This window comes from Pleurodeles waltl, chromosome 1_2 (genome assembly GCF_031143425.1).
Source record: "Pleurodeles waltl isolate 20211129_DDA chromosome 1_2, aPleWal1.hap1.20221129, whole genome shotgun sequence".
Classification (NCBI taxonomy): domain Eukaryota; kingdom Metazoa; phylum Chordata; class Amphibia; order Caudata; family Salamandridae; genus Pleurodeles; species Pleurodeles waltl.
Window position 1 is genome coordinate 783,294,944 of NC_090437.1, and position 16,613 is coordinate 783,311,556.

General features: G+C 46.7%; 1 protein-coding gene across 1 annotated transcript in view; it reads left to right on the top strand.

Moving 5' to 3' along the window:
* TLL1 (tolloid like 1) overlaps nucleotides 1-16,613 on the top strand; it is a 519,202-nt gene that overhangs the window by 287,671 nt on the left and 214,918 nt on the right. Inside the window, exons 13-14 of the mRNA XM_069243956.1 lie at nucleotides 9,128-9,323; nucleotides 10,336-10,461. Of these exons, the coding sequence (XP_069100057.1) occupies nucleotides 9,128-9,323; nucleotides 10,336-10,461 (322 nt within the window). The remainder of the gene's footprint in view (nucleotides 1-9,127; nucleotides 9,324-10,335; nucleotides 10,462-16,613) is intronic.

Genomic DNA, 16,613 nt, shown 5'->3' on the forward strand with positions numbered 1-16,613 from the left:
CAGGGAGGTACCACAGAAGGGAGTAGGGTTCTCACCCTTTGAACTTCTGTTTGGTCATCCTGTAAGGGGACCACTTGCCCTTGTTAAAGAAGGCTGGGAGAGACCTCTCCATGAGCCTAAACAGGACATAGTGGACTATGTACTTGGCCTTCGCTCTAGAATGGCAGAGTACATGGAAAAGGCAACCAAAAACCTTGAGGCCAGCCAACAACTCCAGAAGTTTTGGTATGACCAAAAGGCTGCACTGGTTGAGTTCCAACCAGGGCAGAAAGTCTGGGTTCTGGAGCCTGTGGCTCCCAGGGCACTCCAGGACAAATGGAGTGGCCCTTACCCAGTACTAGAGAGGAAGAGTCAGGTCACCTACTTGGTGGACCTGGGCACAAGCAGGAGCCCCAAGAGGGTGATCCATGTAAACCGCCTTAAACTCTTCCACGACAGGGCTGATGTCAATCTGTTGATGGTAACAGATGAGGATCAGGAGGCAGAGAGTGAACCTCTCCCTGATCTTCTGTCATCAGACCCAAAAGATGGTACAGTAGATGGAGTGATCTACTCAGACACCCTCTCTGGCCAACAGCAAGCTGATTGTAGGAGAGTCCTACAACAGTTTCCTGAACTCTTCTCCTTAACCCCTGGTCAGACACACCTGTGTACCCATGATGTGGACACAGGAGACAGCATGCCTGTCAAGAACAAAATCTTTAGACAGTCTGACCATGTTAAGGAAAGCATCAAGGTGGAAGTCCACAAGATGCTGGAATTGGGAGTGATTGAGCGCTCTGACAGCCCCTGGGCTAGCCCAGTGGTCTTAGTCCCCAAACCTCACACCAAAGATGGAAAGAAAGAGATGAGGTTTTGTGTGGACTACAGAGGGCTCAATTCTGTCACCAAGACAGATGCTCATCCAATTCCAAGAGCTGATGAGCTCATTGATAAATTAGGTGCTGCCAAATTTCTAAGTACCTTTGACTTGACAGCAGGGTACTGGCAAATAAAAATGGCACCTGGAGCAAAAGAAAAGACAGCATTCTCCACACCTGATGGGCATTATCAGTTTACTGTTATGCCCTTTGGTTTAAAGAATGCCCCTGCCACCTTCCAAAGGTTGGTGAATCAAGTCCTTGCTGGCTTGGAGTCCTTTAGCACAGCTTATCTTGATGATATTGCTGTCTTTAGCTCCACCTGGCAGGATCACCTGGTCCACCTGAGGAAGGTTTTGAAGGCCCTGCAATCTGCAGGCCTCTCTATCAAGGCATCCAAATGCCAGATAGGGCAGGGAACTGTGGTTTACTTGGGACACCTTGTAGGTGGAGGCCAAGTTCAGCCACTCCAACCCAAGATCCAGACCATTCTGGACTGGGTAGCTCCAAAAACCCAGACTCAAGTCAGGGCATTCCTTGGCTTGACTGGGTATTACAGGAGGTTTGTGAAGGGATATGGATCCATTGTGACAGCCCTCACTGAACTCACCTCCAAGAAAATGCCCAAGAAAGTAAACTGGACTGTGGACTGCCAACAGGCCTTTGACACCCTGAAACAAGCAATGTGCTCAGCACCAGTTCTCAAAGCTCCAGATTATTCTAAGCAGTTCATTGTGCAGACTGATGCCTCTGAACATGGGATAGGGGCAGTTTTGTCCCAAACAAATGATGATGGCCTTGACCAGCCTGTTGCTTTCATTAGCAGGAGGTTACTCCCCAGGGAGCAGCGTTGGAGTGCCATTGAGAGGGAGGCCTTTGCTGTGGTTTGGTCCCTGAAGAAGCTGAGACCATACCTCTTTGGGACTCACTTCCTAGTTCAAACTGACCACAGACCTCTCAAATGGCTGATGCAAATGAAAGGTGAAAATCCTAAACTGTTGAGGTGGTCCATCTCCCTACAGGGAATGGACTTTATAGTGGAACACAGACCTGGGACTGCCCATGCCAATGCAGATGGCCTTTCCAGGTTCTTCCACTTAGAAAATGAAGACTCTCTTGGGAAAGGTTAGTCTCATCCTCTTTCGTTTGGGGGGGGGTTGTGTAAAGAAATGCCTCCTTGGCATGGTTGCCCCCTGACTTTTTGCCTTTGCTGATGCTATGTTTACCATTGAAAGTGTGCTGAGGCCTGCTAACCAGGCCCCAGCACCAGTGTTCTTTCCCTAACCTGTACTTTTGTATCCACAATTGGCAGACCCTGGCATCCAGATAAGTCCCTTGTAACTGGTACTTCTAGTACCAAGGGCCCTGATGCCAAGGAAGGTCTCTAAGGGCTGCAGCATGTCTTATGCCACCCTGGAGACCTCTCACTCAGCACAGACACACTGCTTACCAGCTTGTGTGTGCTAGTGAGGACAAAACGAGTAAGTCGACATGGCACTCCCCTCAGGGTGCCATGCCAGCCTCTCACTGCCTATGCAGTATAGGTAAGACACCCCTCTAGCAGGCCTTACAGCCCTAAGGCAGGGTGCACTATACCATAGGTGAGGGTACCAGTGCATGAGCATGGTACCCCTACAGTGTCTAAACAAAACCTTAGACATTGTAAGTGCAGGGTAGCCATAAGAGTATATGGTCTGGGAGTCTGTCAAACACGAACTCCACAGCACCATAATGGCTACACTGAAAACTGGGAAGTTTGGTATCAAACTTCTCAGCACAATAAATGCACACTGATGCCAGTGTACATTTTATTGTAAACTACACCACAGAGGGCACCTTAGAGGTGCCCCCTGAAACTTAACCGACTATCTGTGTAGGCTGACTAGTTTTAGCAGCCTGCCACAAACCGAGACATGTTGCTGGCCCCATGGGGAGAGTGCCTTTGTCACTCTGAGGCCAGTAACAAAGCCTGCACTGGGTGGAGATGCTAACACCTCCCCCAGGCAGGAATTGTCACACCTGGCGGTGAGCCTCAAAGGCTCACCTCCTTTGTGCCAACCCAGCAGGACACTCCAGCTAGTGGAGTTGCCCGCCCCCTCCGGCCAGGCCCCACTTTTGGCGGCAAGGCCGGAGAAAATAATGAGAAAAACAAGGAGGAGTCACTGGCCAGTCAGGACAGCCCCTAAGGTGTCCTGAGCTGAGGTGACTCTAACTTTTAGAAATCCTCCATCTTGCAGATGGAGGATTCCCCCAATAGGGTTAGGATTGTGACCCCCTCCCCTTGGGAGGGGGCACAAAGAGGGTGTACCCACCCTCAGGGCTAGTAGCCATTGGCTACTAACCCCCCAGACCTAAACACGCCCTTAAATTTAGTATTTAAGGGCTACCCTGAACCCTAGAAAATCAGATTCCTGCAACAAGAAGAAGGACTGCCCAGCTGAAAACCCCTGCAGCGGAAGACCAGAAGACGACAACTGCCTTGGCTCCAGAAACTCACCGGCCTGTCTCCTGCCTTCCAAAGATCCTGCTCCAGCGACGCCTTCCGAAGGGACCAGCGACCTCGACATCCTCTGAGGACTGCCCCTGCTTCGAAAAGACAAGAAACTCCCGAGGACAGCGGACCTGCTCCAAGAAAAGCTGCAACTTTGTTTCCAGCAGCTTTAAAGAACCCTGCAAACTCCCCGCAAGAAGCGTGAGACTTGCAACACTGCACCCGGCGACCCCGACTCGGCTGGTGGAGATCCGACACCTCAGGAGGGACCCCAGGACTACTCTGATACTGTGAGTACCAAAACCTGTCCCCCCTGAGCCCCCACAGCGCCGCCTGCAGAGGGAATCCCGAGGCTTCCCCTGACCGCGACTCTTTGAATCTAAAGTCCCGACGCCTGGGAGAGACCCTGCACCCGCAGCCCCCAGGACCTGAAGGACCGGACTTTCACTGGAGGAGTGACCCCCAGGAGTCCCTCTCCCTTGCCCAAGTGGAGGTTTCCCCGAGGAACCCCCCCCTTGCCTGCCTGCAGCGCTGAAGAGATCCCTAGATCTCCCATTGACTTCCATTACAAACCCGACGCCTGTTTCTACACTGCACCCGGCCGCCCCCGCGCCGCTGAGGGTGAAATTTCTGTGTGGACTTGTGTCCCCCCCGGTGCCCTACAAAACCCCCCTGGTCTGCCCTCCGAAGACGCGGGTACTTACCTGCAAGCAGACCGGAACCGGGGCACCCCCTTCTCTCCATTCTAGCCTATGCGTTTTGGGCACCACTTTGAACTCTGCACCTGACCGGCCCTGAGCTGCTGGTGTGGTGACTTTGGGGTTGCTCTGAACCCCCAACGGTGGGCTACCTTGGACCAAGAACTGAACCCTGTAAGTGTCTTACTTACCTGGTAAAACTAATCAAAACTTACCTCCCCTAGGAACTGTGAAAATTGCACTAAGTGTCCACTTTTAAAACAGCTATTTGTCAATAACTTGAAAAGTATACATGCAATTTTGATGATTTGAAGTTCCTAAAGTACTTACCTGCAATACCTTTCGAATGAGCTATTACATGTAGAATTTGAACCTGTGGTTCTTAAAATAAACTAAGAAAAGATATTTTTCTATATAAAAACCTATTGGCTGGATTTGTCTCTGAGTGTGTGTACCTCATTTATTGTCTTGTGTATGTACAACAAATGCTTAACACTACTCCTTGGATAAGCCTACTGCTCGACCACACTACCACAAAATAGAGCATTAGTATTATCTATTTTTACCACTATTTTACCTCTAAGGGGAACCCTTGGACTCTGTGCATGCTATTCCTTACTTTGAAATAGCACATACAGAGCCAACTTCCTACATCAACTTTGGCACTTTGGTGAATCAACACTGATGAAAGTTAGAATTTTCTGTGGTATTAATTATTGAAAAATGTTTGTCTTTAAAAAAACAACAGTATAGACATTAGGGGCCTCATTCTGACCCTGGCGGACGGCGGAGGCCGTCCGCCAGGGTACCGCCGCTGAATGACCGCACCGCGGTCAAAAGACCGCGGCGGCCATTCAGACATTTCCTCTGGGCCGGCGGGCGCTCTCCAAAAGAGCGCCCGCCGGCCCAGAGGAAATGCCCCTGCAACGAGGACGCCGGCTCAGAATTGAGCCGGCGTAGTTGCAGGGGTGCGACGGGTGCAGTTGCACCCGTCGCGTATTTCAGTGTCTGCTTAGCAGACACTGAAATACTTTTCGGGGCCCTCTTACGGGGGCCCCTGCCGTGCCCATGCCATTGGCATGGGCACGGCAGGGGCCCCCAGGGGCCCCGCGGCACCCCCTACCGCCATCCTGTTCCTGGCGGGCGAACCGCCAGGAACAGGATGGCGGTAGGGGGTGTCAGAATCCCCCATGGCGGCGCAGCAAGCTGCGCCGCCATGGGGGATTCTAAGGGCAGCGGTAAACCGGCGGGAGACCGCCGGTTTGCCTCTTCTGCCCGCGGCCGAACCGCCGCGGTCAGAATGCCCTGCGGGGCACCGCCGGCCTGTCGGCGGTGCTCCCGCCGACCCTGGCCCCGGCGGTCTTAGACCGCCGGGGTCAGAATGACCCCCTAGATGTTTTATTATTCCTCAGTTTCTCCTTGTACCGGAAGCACCAATTTTGTCCAATCATTCTCTTCCCTGCTCCTTCATCTCTACTGCATCTTTTCCTGGATGGGAAGATGGGATATCTACATGTAACCTTCTAATCAATAAACTCGCACTAGTTTGTAACAAAGTAATGTTATCCACCCATTTCGGGTTTAAGAAAAAAAATGGTTCACAAATGCTAGGAAGAATGGTTACGTCGCGTTTAATTTACTCAAGCTTACATTAGCCTTGTTAAACAATTATCGATACAGTATATGATCTTCAGCCATGGGAGTTGGTTTTTCTTGCTTCGGGATTGAAGCGCTGGAAAGAATTAACCGGATTGTATCATTCATATGATTGAAGATTGTTGTAAATTACTAATGCACCACCAGCTGTGCAAGGGTCGTGCTAATGCAGTAGCAAAGAAAGAAATGCAGGTCAACTCGCTATGTCAAACACTGTCTGTTTGATATGACTGCTCTTGAGTATGAAAAGATCAGGCTCAACATAACTGTTCAAGAAAGGAAAGATGGTAAGCTGTTATTTATTTAACGACTATAGCTTTTTCAGGTATTTTACTTTACCTTTAACTTGAAACAGTAGAGTTTGTATCTTTGTTTATTTACCATGCCTATGTCTATGTATGACTCTTTAGAATATTTTAATTGTTATATTTTTTTAGGCAAATAGTTGGAGTGGTAGAAGTTTCTTATGTTTAGGATTGCACACTTGACATTCTATAAGGTTTTAGAACCTTGAAAATAAGATTGGCATAACATCTGCTGGGTTTAAAATGGTAGTCTCTGCATGACTACAAAGATTTCTACTGCATGCTTTACTTGACAGCTGATTGTATGAGTTGAAGTAGAACATGCTGTAATATTTTGATGATGACAGCTTTCATTTTGTTTTCAGGTTCCTATTTTTATGTAATTATCAACTTTGGTGATGTTTACTGTACATCTATTTTTGGTAGCGTAGCTTAGTCCCTGGATGATAATGTAATAGGTAACTTTGATGTGCATGGCCTTTGAGAAATCATTTTCTGAACTAACCTTCAAAATCCATCTTTCCTGCATCCACATGGTTCTTGGGAAGAGACTTTGTGAGTTAGTAAATCAATACAACACAAAATGAGTGAGTGTGTAATTTAGCACCTTATTTCTATAGTTCTTTCTAGTAAGAACCTGCTTAGCGGTATTTAAGATAGAGTATCAAGGAAATTAGTGGTAACTAAAACCAAGGTATAGTGATGATCTTACAAGCAAATTCACTTCTACATGTGCTTCATAGTGCAAGATGATTGCAGTTAGTTATGAATGATTCAATATGGCATTCCAGAGATTTAACAACACTAGGCCTGATTTAGAGTGTGGGGGCATGTCCTCCATCACAAACTTGATGAAAATCCTGTCCACCTTATTAAAAGTGCCATAGGATATAATGCATTTTTAATAAGACAGATGTGATATCCATGATGCTTATGAGGAAGTAACACGTCTGCCAAACTCTAAATCAGGCCCATAGTTTCAAGCAACATCTACTAAAATGACACACTCTAGACATACTTGGGGAAAACGTAATCAGGATCAATAAAGTTTGAATTGTCAGGCTTGTCCTTCAGGAAGAATGGAAGTGGTTTCATATATGTAAACATATACACATGCAATCACTTTTGATCATGCGTTATATAATTTCTTCCCTGGATGCTATGGACTCCATCGTCTTTATTGCTACTTTGGGTGATGAAAATTATGTTTTGCCATTATGCCAGTGCCTACAGGCACTATTGTTTGCATTTTGCAAATTGCTGCTTCCCACTCACCCCAGTGAGGCCACACTCTTGATTCATGCCACCTAGAGTAACTGTTGTTGTTCCATACTGGTTGCATTCTGAAGCAATTAGCTAATGAGCGATGAGAGGTTCAGCGAGATCGAAGTCTATTAGTGAGCCATTGAACACATTTGTTTGTTAAGGATAAAAATCCTAAGCCACCCTAGGATGGCATGCTTCATCATGGGGTCCTTCTCAGACCACTGGTGTAAGATTGTAGTGTGGGATACAACCCTCAAACAAGTGGAACAGAGCACTTAAAAGGACGGTTCATTAGAAGAAAACCCATACGAGTGATGAGGAGTCAGTGGGCCCGATTCACAAAGCTAAACTTAGACTTTTCATCTGGACTTAAATCAAAAATCTAAGTTTATGAATTTTGTTTTTCACTAAGGGCATTTACAAGTAGTATCTTTACGTCCTCACTCAGGGCAGAGATTCCACCCTGGGTGTAGAGTGTACTCTCCATACTCGGAGTGTACTCCCCACACTTGAGTACAGAGAATATGCTCCAGGTGCACAGAGTACACTGTTTTGTGAATAGCCATGTTCTGTGAAGCGACAGACCTACAGTTGACCCTCCATGGGCAAACCCGCAACCACAAACATACATCTGTGGGTAAATTTGCTTTGGGGCCAAATATTCGACTGATGAGCGCTATGTAGAAACCACATAATATAGTGTAACATGACCAGGACCACTGGAATTATGCGACAAAGGAGGCCCAAATTATGCAGCAAAGTTTGCCAAATTACGCAGCAAGAAAATGCAGCACACTTTTTGATAGTATCAGTTCATTATTTTATCATGTTTACACCTACGGCACTGTCTGGTCAGAGGTGCAGCTTATTAGTCATAGGGCCTCATTTAGATCATAATGATGGTGTTTCTGTCACAAATGTGACGAATATTCCATCCACCGTATTACGATCCCATTATATTCTATGGGCATTTCATACAGTTGATGGGATATGCTTCACTTTGTGTTGGACTATTTGCTCCAGCAAGATCTAAATTAGGCCTTTAGTTTAAAAATCAGATACAGCAAAATGCAATTGAAAGGTGAACAGTCAATGTTTACTAAGTGCTTTCTGCTGCACAGCAAAACGCACTTCCAGATATTTAGAAATTGTTGATCCATTTTAGCTAGGAACAAATATCTTTATGTTAAAGTCTCTAAATTATGCAGCAAAGGATGGATTATGTGGCAAATGCAGCAAATCCATAATTATGTGAAAAAATCCACAGCCGAGAAATCACGTAACTCCATTGCCCGTGAACATGACTTAACATCTGTTATGACAAGTCAGCAAATTTATAACCTTAAATATATATTGATAGTTTCTCTGCAGTTGCAGTGGACACCCCTTAACTTTCATGTGATTTACCTTTGGTTATTTCACTTTAAAGTATGGTTTTTACTGCACAAATCCTTGAGAACAATGGGCATTATAAATTTCAAGAAGTTTTATTATGCAAATAAAAAACATTAACGAAGCCAAAAGCTCTCTCGTACGTGAGACCTATTGCTTTGCCAATGCTTATTGCTCTGATATTCTCCACGGCTGGTTGATGCAAAAAACCCTCATAAATAAAATAAATAAATATCTAATGATGTGTAAGCTCACCAAGAGTGGGAATAGGTGTATTTTACATTTTCATCTCAATGGAAAAAGTGGGAATTAGTATTCTTTGTTCATGTTCTGTCTGTCAGACCAGGGATATATGTAATATTTATTATTTATTTTGAATTTGTTCACTTTGTCAAAGGCTTTGAAAAGTAGCAACGCAAGTCAGATTAGAACACATATTGCATTTGTGTATGTCCACAGATTGAGCGGCATGACAACTGTGCCTACGACTACCTAGAGGTCCGGGATGGGAACAGTGAACACAGCCCTTTGATTGGCCACTTCTGTGGCTATGATAAGCCAGAAGACATCCGATCTACCTCTAATACTCTCTGGATGAAGTTTGTTTCTGATGGAACAGTTAACAAAGCAGGGTTTGCTGCTAACTTTTTGAAAGGTAGGTGCCACCTTATTGTTTTCGGTTCATTCTGCTAATAGCAGGTTGTTCCCTTTATATGAGATCCACTCAGTTACAGTTTATCTTTAGCCGATCTTAACGAACTGAGAAATAGATCCTTATTCCCATTTTGTTTCATGAATCTGCAAGACTGCCAATATACTCACTAAACTGAATATTTATTTCACATACAATTGTCTTACCTGCATGGTGTTTGCTACACATAGTAAGGTGATCCAGAAAATATCACACAATAATTGTAAACGTGGGAATTACAGCTTGAATGGTTTATGTCATTGAATAGGTGTTCCGTTTATTACAACATGCGCTATTGGTAAGAAATCTTATATTTATATGGGTCATTCTCCTTTAAAACAACGAGCGCATAATAGATATGCTGTACTCCTTCTGAAACTGTGGGATGGCAAAGCACAGCATGTCAGTTGATGGAACCTTTGCCAGAGTTTCCCCATTACACATGCTTTTCTTGATTACAGGCCTGATACAGAGAAGTAATGCAAACAAGCAGTGACTATACATGGGCTGTGACTGGGCTAACTTTAAAAATCAAGCACTCTCTATTTGTGTCACTACCTCATCCCTCTTCAGAAAGTAGGCCACTATTGAGCTCTAAAAGGCTGTGTATAACATTTTGTTGTCCATATTGTGCCCTTGTGGTGACCTTGAAGGGGATTTTAAATCAGTCTCTTCACTTTGCACATCCTTCAGATTGATGCTGTCTAAAGAATTCCGCTGCTCACTATGTAAGGATGTTAATATATTACAACTGGATCTTTCACTGGCCTCTGTTGTAGTGGGAAGGTGAGACTTCTTAGTGGCAGATCAGTGACATGCTCAAATGTCTCTGCCAGCTTAAAGCAATCATCTCTCTCAGTAGATGTTTCAGGCAAACCCATTTGTCACTTAAGGGTTAATATCCATATATCGTTCCACAGTCAGAGATGAGGGAACTATAAGTTATTAACCAATGCCTTGCACTCTGTTTTCGTAGAGGAAGATGAATGTGCCAGACCTGACAATGGTGGCTGTGAGCAACGCTGCGTCAACACACTGGGCAGCTACAAGTGCTCCTGCGATCCTGGATACGAACTTGGACTTGATAAGAAAAGCTGTGAAGGTAAGCTAGAAATTTTCTATAGAAACATGACTACTTTTCTCTCCATCAAGCAACTGCACCTGAGGTACATGAAAATCACTTGGCAGAGCAGGATACTCTTTATGTATTTTGTCTTTCATCTGTTTTCCTAAAATATAGTGTCACCTGTTTGATACACTGTGAAGCAGACAGTGTTGTGCTCGGTATGAGACTGTAAGAGTGGTGTGTGAACCATTATGGCTAGAGCAAATGCAAGAAAATGTTTTTTTTGTATTTGATTTGTGAGGCAGCAAAGCAGCACAAGATCACTGCTTTGGATGTTGTGGAAAGATTAGGTGAAGTTCTCCTGGTACTGTTTTTTTAAAATATGAGGCAAGTAACATGTTGGACTTGGCCCTTTCTGCAGTGTTGTCCCAAGTTGTTTTCTTTTCACCATTCTGTTATCTGAACCCGTTTTATTGGCTTTTTGGGCTCTGCGCACTTTGCCACTGCTGATCAGTGCTAAAGTACTTTCTCCCTAAAACTTGGTAACATTGACTTACACCCAGATGGCACATTTAATTTACTTGTAAGTCCCTGGTACTACATGTAATGTAACCAGGGCCTATAAAGTAAACGCTACTAGTGGGCCTGCAGCACTGATTGTGCAATACATTTAAGTCACCTTTTAAACATGTCTCAGGCCTGCCACTGCAGCATGTGTGTGCAGCTTTAAACTGCCTCTGGCAAAATAAACCTTTTACTAAGGCCTAAACCTTCCTTTTTTAATACATATACATCACCCCTAGTATAGGCCCGAAATAGCCCATAGGACAGGATGCAGAAAATTGCACAGGTACTTTTAACTTTTACAAGTACAACTCTTAACTTCATTTTTAACTGCTGGAAGGCCTACCTCTTGTATAGGATAACTTTGGTTAACTTATTACATTTCCTAAGTGATAATTTTTATTTGGGAGCAGGAAGCAATGTTGAATTTAGTGTCTGAAGAATTTTAATTTAAAACCCCCCTTTATGGTAAAGTCAGATCATACGTCACAATTCTGAAAATGCCACTTTTAGAAAGTTGTCAATTTCTTGTCCCTGCCATTTGACATCTGCTGCCTGTATCCTGGGTCACCTGAGTAGATGTAGCTGGAAGTTGGGCTTTGTGTATTGCTCCCAGACAGTAAAACAAAGGAGAATAGATTTTGGCAGGTGTGCAGTCTCTGACAAGCTGTCACCTACCACTCATGCACATTGTAGGAAGTTGGCTCTGTATGCACTATTTCAAAGTAAGGAATAGTATGCACAGAGTCCAAGGGTTCCCCTTAGAGGTAAGATAGTGGCAAAAAGAGATAATACTAATGCTCTATTTTGTGGTAGTGTGGTCGAGCAGTAGGCTTATCAAAGGATTTGTTGTACACACACAGGCAATAAATGAGGAACACACAGTCAGAGACAATTCCAGGCCAATAGGTTTTTGTATAGAAAAATATATTTTCTTAGTTTATTTTAAGAACCACAGGTTCAAGATTTACATGTAATACTTCAAATGAAAGGTATTGCAGGTAGGTACTTTAGGAACTTTGAATTAGCAAAATAGAATATACACTTTTCACATAAATCACATATAGCTATTTTAAAACTAGACACAGTGCAATTTTCAACAGTTCCTAGGGGGAGTAAGAGTTTGTTAGTTTTTGCAGGTAAGTAAATGACCTACAGGGTTCAAGTTTGGGTCCAAGGTAGCCCACCGTTGGGGGTTCAGAGCAACCCCAAAGTTACCACACCAGCAGCTCAGGGCCGGTCAGGTGCAGAGGTCAAAGTGGTGCCCAAAACGCATAGGCTTCAATGAAGAAGGGGGTGCCCCGGTTCCAGTCTGCCAGCAGGTAAGTACCCGTGTCTTCGGAGGGCAGACCAGGGGGGTTTTGTAGGGCACCGGGGGGGGACACAAGTCAGCACAGAAAGTACACCCTCAGCAGCACGTGGGGTGGCCGGGTGCAGTGTGCAAACACGCATCGGGTTTTCAATAGGTTTCAATGGGAGACCAAAGGGTTTCTTCACTGATGCAGGCAGGCAAAGGGGGGCTCCTCGGGGTAGCCACCACCTGGGCAAGGGAGAGGGCCTCCTGGGGGTCACTCCTGCACTGGAGTTCGGATCCTTTAGTTCCTGGGGGCTGCGGGTGCAGAGTCTTTACCAGGTGTCTGGATCTGAGGAACAGGCAGTCGCGGTCAGGGGGAGCCTCGGGATTCCCTCTGCAGGCGTCGCTGTGGCGGCTCAGGGGGGGCAACTCTGGCTACTCACGATCTCGCAGTCACTGGGGAGTCCTCCCTGAAGTGATTGTTCTCCACAAGTCGAGCCGGGGCTTTGGGTGCAGAGTAGCAAGTCTCACGCTTCCGGCGGGAAACACAAGTTGTTTTAAAGTTGCTCCTTTGTAACAAAGTTGCAGTCTTGGGTGAACAGAGCCCTGTCCTCGGGAGTTCTTGGTCCTTCTAGAGCAGGGCAGTCCTCTGAGGATTCAGAGGTCGCTGGTCCCTGTGGAAAGCGTCGCTGGAGCAGTGTCTTTAGAAGTGGGGAGACAGGCCGGTAGAGCTGGGGCCAAAGCAGTTGGTGTCTCCGTCTTCTCTGCAGGGTTTTTCAGCTTAGCAGTCCTCTTCTTCTTAGGTTGCAGGAATCTAAGTTCCTAGGTTCAGGGGAGCCCCTAAATACAGAATTTAGGGGTGTGTTTAGGTCAGGGAGGGCAGTAGCCAATGGCTACTAGCCCTGAGGGTGGGTACACCCTCTTTGTGCCTCCTCCCAAGGGGAGGGGGTCACATTCCTATCCCTATTGGGGGAATCCTCCATCTGCAAGATGGAGGATTTCTAAAAGTCAGAGTCGCCTCAGCTCAGAACACCTTAGGGGCTGTCCTGACTGGCCAGTGACTCCTCCTTGTTTTTCTCATTATCTCCTCCGGCCTTGCCGCCAAAAGTGGGGCCGTGGCCGGAGGGGACGAGCAACTCCACTAGCTGGAGTGCCCTGTGGTGCTGTAACAAAGGAGGTGAGCCTCTGAGGCTCACCGCCAGGTGTTACAGTTCCTGCAGGGGGAGGTGTGAAGCACCTCCACCCAGTACAGGCTTTGTTACTAGCCACAGAGTGACAAAGGCACTCTCCCCATGTGGCCAGCAACATATCTCTAGTGTGGCAGGCTGCTAAAACCAGTCAGCCTACATGGATAGTCGGTTAAGGTTTCAGGGGGCACCTCTAAGGTGCCCTCTGGGGTGTATGTTACAATAAAATGTACACTGGCATCAGTGTGCATTTATTGTGCTGAGAAGTTTGATACCAAACTTCACAGTTTTCAGTGTAGCCATTATGGTGCTGTGGAGTTCATGCATAACAGACTCCCAGACCATATACTCTTATGGCTACCCTGCACTTACAATGTCTAAGGTTTTGCTTAGACACGGTAGGGGCACAGTGCTCATGCACTGGTACCCTCCCCTATGGTATAGTGCACCCTGCCTTAGGGCTGTAAGGCCTGCTAGAGGGGTGACTTATCTATACTGCATAGGCAGTGTGAGGTTGGCATGGCACCCTGAGGGGAGTGCCATGTCGACTTACTCGTTTTGTCCTCACCAGCACACACAAGCTGGCAAGCAGTGTGTCTGTGCTGAGTGAGGGGTCCCCAGGGTGGCATAAGACATGCTGCATCCCTTGGAGACCTTCCCTGGCATTAGGGCCCTTGGTACCAGGGGTACCAGCTACAAGGGACTTACCTGGATGCCAGGGTGTGCCAATTGTGGAAACAAAAGTACAGGTTAGGGAAAGAACACTGGTGCTGGGGCCTGGTTAGAAGGCCTCAGCACACTTTCAAATCAAAACTTAGCATCAGCAAAGACAAAAAGTCAGGGGGTAACCATGCCAAGGAGGCATTTCCTTACACAACCCCCCCCCAAACGAAAGAGGATGAGACTAACCTTTCCCAAGAGAGTCTTCATTTTCTAAGTGGAAGAACCTGGAAAGGCCATCTGCATTGGCATGGGCAGTGCCAGGTCTGTGTTCCACTATAAAGTCCATTCCCTGTAGGGAGATGGACCACCTCAACAGTTTTGGATTTTCCCCTTTCATTTGCATCAGCCATCTGAGAGGTCTGTGGTCAGTTTGAACTACAAAGTGAGTACCAAAGAGGTATGGTCTCAGCTTCTTCAGGGACCAAACCACAGCAAAGGCCTCCCTCTCAATGGCCCTCCAACGCTGCTCCCTGGGGAGTAACCTCCTGCTAATGAAAGCAACAGGCTGGTCACGGCCATCATCATTTGTTTGGGACAAAACTGCCCCTATCCCATGTTCAGAGGCATCTGTCTGCACAATGAACTGCTTGGAGTAATCTGGAGCTTTTAGAACTGGTGCTGTGCACATTGCTTGTTTCAGGGTGTCAAAGGCCTGTTGGCATTCTACAGTCCAGTTTACTTTCTTGGGCATTTTCTTGGAGGTAAGTTCTGTGAGGGCTGTCACTATGGATCCATATCCCTTCACAAACCTCCTATAGTACCCAGTCAAGCCAAGGAATGCCCTTACTTGAGTCTGGGTTTTTGGAGCTGCCCAGTCCAGAATAGTCTGGATCTTAGGCTGGAGTGGCTGAACTTGGCCTCCACCTACAAGGTGTCCCAAGTAAACCACAGTTCCCTGCCCTATCTGGCATTTGGATGCCTTGATAGAGAGGCCTGCTCATTGCAGAGCCTTCAAAACCTTCCTCAGGTGGACCAGGTGATCCTGCCAGCTGGAGCTAAAGACAGCAATATCGTCAAGATAAGCTGCACTAAAGGACTCCAAACCAGCAAGGACTTGATTCACCAACCTTTGGAAGGTGGCAGGGGCATTCTTTAAACCAAAGGGCATAACAGTAAACTGATAATGCCCATCAGGTGTGAAGAATGCTATCTTTTCTTTTGCTCCTGGTGCCATTTTGATTTGCCGGTACCCTGCAGTTAAGTCAAAGGTACTTAAGAATTTGGCAGCACCTAATTTAACAATCAGTTCATCAGCCCTTGGAATGGGATGGGTGTAAGGAAATGCCTCCTTGGCATGGTTGCCCCCTGACTTTTTGCCTTTGCTGATGCTATGTTTACAATTGAAAGTGTGCTGAGGCCTGCTAACCAGGCCCCAGCACCAGTGTTCTTTCCCTAACCTGTACTTTTGTATCCACAATTGGCAGACCCTGGCATCCAGATAAGTCCCTTGTAACTGGTACTTCTAGTACCAAGGGCCCTGATGCCAAGGAAGGTCTCTAAGGGCTGCAGCATGTCTTATGCCACCCTGGAGACCTCTCACTCAGCACAGACACACTGCTTGCCAGCTTGTGTGTGCTAGTGAGGACAAAACGAGTAAGTCGACATGGCACTCCCCTCAGGGTGCCATGCCAGCCTCTCACTGCCTATGCAGTATAGGTAAGCCACCCCTCTAGCAGGCCTTACAGCCCTAAGGCAGGGTGCACTATACCATAGGTGAGGGTACCAGTGCATGAGCATGGTACCCCTACAGTGTCTAAACAAAACCTTAGACATTGTAAGTGCAGGGTAGCCATAAGAGTATATGGTCTGGGAGTCTGTCAAACACGAACTCCACAGCACCATAATGGCTACACTGAAAACTGGGAAGTTTGGTATCAAACTTCTCAGCACAATAAATGCACACTGATGCCAGTGTACATTTTATTGTAAAATACACCACAGAGGGCACCTTAGAGGTGCCCCCTGAAACTTAACCGACTATCTGTGTAGGCTGACTAGTTTTAGCAGCCTGCCACAAACCGAGACATGTTGCTGGCCCCATGGGGAGAGTGCCTTTGTCACTCTGAGGCCAGTAACAAAGCCTGCACTGGGTGGAGATGCTAACACCTCCCCAGGCAGGAATTGTCACACCTGGCGGTGAGCCTCAAAGGCTCACCTCCTTTGTGCCAACCCAGCAGGACACTCCAGCTAGTGGAGTTGCCCGCCCCCTCCGGCCAGGCCCCACTTTTGGCGGCAAGGCCGGAGAAAATAATGAGAAAAACAAGGAGGAGTCACTGACCAGTCAGGACAGCCCCTAAGGTGTCCTGAGCTGAAGTGACTCTAACTTTTAGAAATCCTCCATCTTGCAGATGGAGGATTCCCCCAATAGGGTTAGGATTGTGACCCCCTCCCCTTGGGAGGAGGCACAAAGAGGGTGTACC